The sequence below is a fragment of the Triticum aestivum genome, chromosome 3B (genome assembly GCF_018294505.1).
Source record: "Triticum aestivum cultivar Chinese Spring chromosome 3B, IWGSC CS RefSeq v2.1, whole genome shotgun sequence".
NCBI lineage: Eukaryota > Viridiplantae > Streptophyta > Magnoliopsida > Poales > Poaceae > Triticum > Triticum aestivum.
The window spans coordinates 54,394,723-54,400,012 of NC_057801.1; the positions used below are offsets into that span (position 1 = coordinate 54,394,723).

Sequence of the window (5,290 nt, forward strand, 5' to 3'; positions counted from 1 at the left end):
TGGTCGGCGGGAATTGGGTGGAGGGGCAGCGGAGAGGAGAAGAGAGGAGATGTTGGATTTGTATTCCATGACTGGAAGGATAATAATAAGTAAATTTAAGGGCCACGCGCTGCTTGGAGTAAAAGTTTTACTCCTCTAAGGATTTTTTGCTTCTGCTAGGTGCCGGTTAGAGGAGAAAACCCGGTTTTCTTCTTCTTCTTCTTCTTCTTCTCTAACGGGTGGTTCTAGAGGATAGCTCTTTAACTAGTGATCCCGTTGGTGCTTTCCCGGATAAACGTCGACATTCTCGTCGTGTAAAGACGTCATTTTGCCGAAAGGAACACCGATTTGGACGGAGTGGTAGGAATCAAAGAGAAAGCACAATACTTTCTTTGATGAGAGTGAGGCAGAGTAGACGACCCATGAAGTCTCTCCCCCTCCAACTCCGCAACCTCTGCTCTCGAAAGTGATCTCTAACCCCAATCATTCAATCACACCCAATTTGATTATCTCTCCAACTCATAGTGGGGCTCCATTCTTGCAAAGTTGACAGCTTCTCCTTCTCTTGGCCACCGCGCGATGGAGCCCATCACCCCGTCCACCTAACCCGCCATTGTCGTCTCCTTGCCACTTTCCTCTGCCTCCGGCCTCCAGCTCATCGGCATCTTCCTCTGTCTCTGGATTGATCCACGGAGCTTCCATGATTCTTTGGTGATGGTCCGCGAGCTCCTGGCCGTGCTGGTGCGCGCGGCGCTGCAGTGGGCGCTGGCGTCGCTGCTCCTCGCCAACGGCGCCGCCTTCTGCCTCATCGCCGCCGCGGCCTCCTCGCTCCGCCTCGGCCCGCCCTGCCTCCTCTGCGCTCGCGTCCACCGCCTGCTCTGCCCCTCCTCCTCTGGCGACGCCGGTTGCAGCCAAGAAGAAGACGACGCCTTCCGCCGCCTGCTCTGCGACGCTCACGTCGCCGCCATCGCGCGCTTAGGCGCACAAGAAACAGAGCAGCCGGCGTGCTCTCCTTCTGATCACGTCCACACAGGGACGAAATATGACTCAGATAAATCTCGAGGTAACCAGTCTATCGATTGCTTATTTTCTTGGAACTAGCAGCGTGGCGTGGCGTGGCACCAATGGTCTGTCTCTGCAGGAATCGCTAGAGAATACTAGTATCAGCAATTAGCAACCACAAAATGATTCTGCATAGCAACATGAATTTCGGTATTTTTATCTGGTCGAGTTGTCGGTGATATACCACAAGATGATTGCGGTGGATGCAGACACACCTCTGATAGGATAAGAAAATGGTACGAGTTCAACAAGACAGCAATAATGCATCCATTTGCTAAATATGATCTGCTGATGGACTGCATGAGAACTGTTCAGGGATGTCACTCTTGGGAATCAGAAGATGGGAATGCTTTTCACAGGGTGTTTGGTTCAGAAGTCCTAGGACTTTTTCTAGTCCCTATAAAAAAGTCCCTCCCGTTTGGTTCCTAGGGACTTTTTATGGACTTTTTCTAGTCTCTGGGACTAAAAAGTCCCTGAACCAAACACCCCTCAATGGGTTTCAACTGCCCAAAATTGAGTTACAAGGAACCTGAACCCAGTTTGGCACTTGCGCACTTCAGTAGTTCTGAATGAAAAAGGTGGTCCACCTGCCAGCTCAGTGCTTTTTCTTTTCTTTTGAAAGATCCAACATGCTGCCGGCATTCATTCATTGATTTAGTAGAAGAGAGCGGAAAACAGGGTCGATCAAGTGATCGCATGAATGATACTGAAAACAGAAAAGAGAAGGAGCCCCTGGGCTCAAGCTATTCTAACTCCTCACAAGATTTTCCTTCTCCCCGAATGTGCAGCAGTTCCTTTCTTTTCAAATTTCTCAGTTGATCAGGATAATCATGGATTTTATAGCCCATCTTGCCACGCCGGGAGCCGTCTGCCGACCGATGCTGTGAACTGTGAACGGCATCGGCAGGGTTGCCGAATTGCAGCTCAGTGTTGTTGTTGAACAACTCCAAGTGCAGTAAACATATGAATGAAGCTGGAACCGGCCAAACAACAATTTGTGCGGTTTTTCTATTTCTCGGCTGCCTGGAAATCCTAATTGTGCCAGTGATTATTGCGGGAAGAAGAGGTAGGCCGCAGCATCCCGGCGAGGCCGCGCTATGAGCGAGTCAGAGGCGCGACCTCGTAGGTGAAGGCGAATTGGAGGTTTGACATGCGCTAGGAGACCGGTCAAGGAAGAAGTCTGACGATTTGGCCGTTTATTTTTCATCTAACGGTTCAGATTATTCCAAATCGACTGACCCTATCATTTTTTCCAGTCAATTGAAGGATAGGTGGACCTTAATTTGTGATAAATATTTTTTATGCTTTTGGCCTTTTCCTACTAGTATACTCTATTACTTCAAATGTACATTAGCGAATCCAACTGAAAAAACTGTACATCAGCGAATGAAAATGGTCTTGGAATTCTTCGTGTTGACAACTGATAGTTGACATTGTGCTCAGGTCTAGAGTCTCAACGCGTCGTCTCCATCGGTAGCGAGATCTGCGAGCAAGATCGTGGCGCCGACGACGACCAACCCCGTGCCACCAACCTCAGCGTCCTCCGAAGAACGTCGAGCACCGACAGCGGCGAAGGCCCGTACGTATCCCTATTCGAGCTCGCTCCCCTCGTCGCCCTCCCGGAAGACACCCTGCCGGATTACGATGCCAAAGAAGCACCTCACGGCCACGGGCACGGGACGGCGAAGACGGAGCACGACGAGAGCGCGTCCCCGAGCGCCGCGGCAGGCGGCGAGCAGGCGCTGACCGTGAGCGGCCTCGTGGCCGCCCTCCGCGCCCAGCGGAGGGAGCTGGAGGCGGCGCGCGCGGAGCTGCACGGCGAGCGGCGCGCCAGGGCGGAGCTGGAGGAGCAGGGCGAGCTGGACCGGGAGGCGGCGCGGGTGGCCATGCAGCTCGTCCACGAGACGGAGACGGAGAAGCACGAGCTGCAGCAGCAGCTCGACGCGTTCAGAGTCAGGGTCCAGCTCCACGGCCACGAGGCCGCCGCCGCCTCCTTGGACGCGGACTGCTCTGCTCCTCCGGCCAACCGGCTCGGGCGCCGGCTGAGCCGCGACGGTGATGGTGAACTGGTGGGCCTGGAAGACGAGGCGGGCTGGAGCGAGAACAAGAACTACCAGTCGCTGGTGGACTTCCTGCCGGGCTCGGTCTACTCCTCGTCGCCGGACCTGGCCAACCTGCTGAGGCTCTACACGGAAGGCAATGGCAATGGCGCTCGTCGGCCGAAAGAGGGTGATATCACTGAGGAGGAGGAAGAGGAGGTCGTCGTCGTCGCCGTCACGGCCGCAGCTGTTTCCGGTTTCGACGGAGTGGACGGTGAGGAGGCCACTAGCACTGCTGCTGCTGCTGCTGCAGCTGCTTCCGTTTTCGACGAAAGTGGTAGCGACCACGTCGGAGCAGATCTTGCACAAGACGAAGCAGCAGTAATGCGTGCATGATGTATGACATTTTACCACCGTGATTGATTTGTTTTCCATTTAACTGCCATTTTTTATATTATTTGTTGTACAGAGCTTCATATATACAGCACTTTGGATTGACCAAGGACTTTGGGTCATTTTATCGAACACCTTGTGTGCATCGGTGGCCTTTGTAGCAAGCGCGAGCCCGCCACGGATGACACGCTGTCCGGAATGGGGGAGGTGCCCCTATTCCATCTTTGATCACCGAATTCCATCTTGATCAAAATTCATTTTCTCTTAGATTAACATATTGGGTCACACATTATCACCAAATGGGGCGGGCTTTAACACTACCAGGGAAAAGGCTAGCAGCAGCGCGGGTTTTAGATGTATTAGTAGCGCGGGGATAGGCGCTACAGCTAACAGATAGTAGTAGCACGTGCTCACCGGCGCTACTGCTACACAAGTGTAGCAGCAGCGCTGTTAGCGGAAGCTCGCTACTGCTAGTAGCTCTAGCGCGCTTTGCCTTGACGCGCTACTGCTATCGCGGCGCTGCTGCTAACTTTTATACACTCGCTACTGCTAATTTAAGTAGGTTTTTTTTGGCATATTTGTTTTGTATTTGAACAGGCTTTATAGAAGAATCTTTAGCACATAGAAATGTCATCACGATACACATACAAATGCTTGCGAGACCACAAATGTAATCATAGCATGTACATACAAATAGTCTCATCATAATCATCATCCAACACAAAGTGATATCTTGTCATCATCTCGAAAATAGCAATACATGCAAGTCTCGAATACTTGCAACTACAACAACGTCATCCATCTAAACAAAGGTATACGCAAGAAGTGCTATCACTATGAGTGAGAGCGGAACTATGCAGTACATGAGGTGACGGTTACGAGTCCTCTCTCGCGCTAGCGTGAACCTCAAGTAACTAGCTTCTCCTTCTTGTCTGCTTTTGAAGCCTTTATAGCTGGCGCCCCTGAACCCATTCACTTGCTCCTGACACTCATGCCACTCGTTGTACACCCCCGGAACCTTCCCTTTGTACACGACATAGCAATTCCATCTCGCCATCAAGAAACTAGGTACCTGTTAGAGATGCATGTTCATGAAGAGGATGTACAATCATATATATGCAACAAAATATACTAGAGCAACACCGAAAAAGAAAGGGTTAGCAACTAGATGCCACATACAGGACACAAATTAATTAACCAGAGGCACGCAGGTTATCATGCGCAAACTAACAAAGTAGCGGTACGCAAGTTCGGCAGGGACCGTGGACATCACAAAGTTTCATCGCTACAAAAAGTATACAAGTTCAACCGACACATATCATCATCATCGGCATCATAAATCACTAGAAGTTCCATCCTTCCATATCATCGAGGACGAACCCTAGCTTCTTGAACGGCGTGAGGTCTAGACGTTGCATGCCTATGCGAGTTCGGACGTCAGCTCGCGATATAGGGCAGTGGTGGAACATCCCCTTCTCATCAACGACTTCTTTCATGATGATCGTTGCAATGTCACTTTGGATGCGAAAGAAGTCATCTCTAAGTTTATAATCCGCTTCTCCATGAGATTCTAGCCACTTGTGGATATGATCATCATTTCTGCTGTTAATGCGAAGTTTTTGGTGATCCGTGTTGAACTGAATCATGAGATGGACGATGTAGAATCCATCCTTCTTGCTTGGTTTTGGGACATGGATGCAGGAGAAGTTAGTTTTATGCGCGAAACCCATCTTCTTGTTCCTTTGTTTCTTGATCTGCACGTGGCCACCTCTAAAGCTGAAGCCTTGGAGAGCATCATCTAGAATATTCATTATGTG

The 5,290-nt window shown here is 50.7% G+C and overlaps 1 protein-coding gene across 1 annotated transcript; it reads left to right on the forward strand.

The window, feature by feature from the left end:
- The first annotated feature begins 353 nt into the window (after positions 1–353).
- Positions 354–3,605, forward strand: LOC123068542 (uncharacterized). The gene is made up of 2 exons (XM_044491134.1): positions 354–1,042; positions 2,485–3,605. The coding sequence occupies exons 1-2, from the start codon at positions 694–696 to the stop codon at positions 3,474–3,476; spliced, it is 1,341 nt and encodes a 446-aa protein (XP_044347069.1). The 5' UTR covers positions 354–693; the 3' UTR covers positions 3,477–3,605.
- Positions 3,606–5,290: the final 1,685 nt, after the last annotated feature.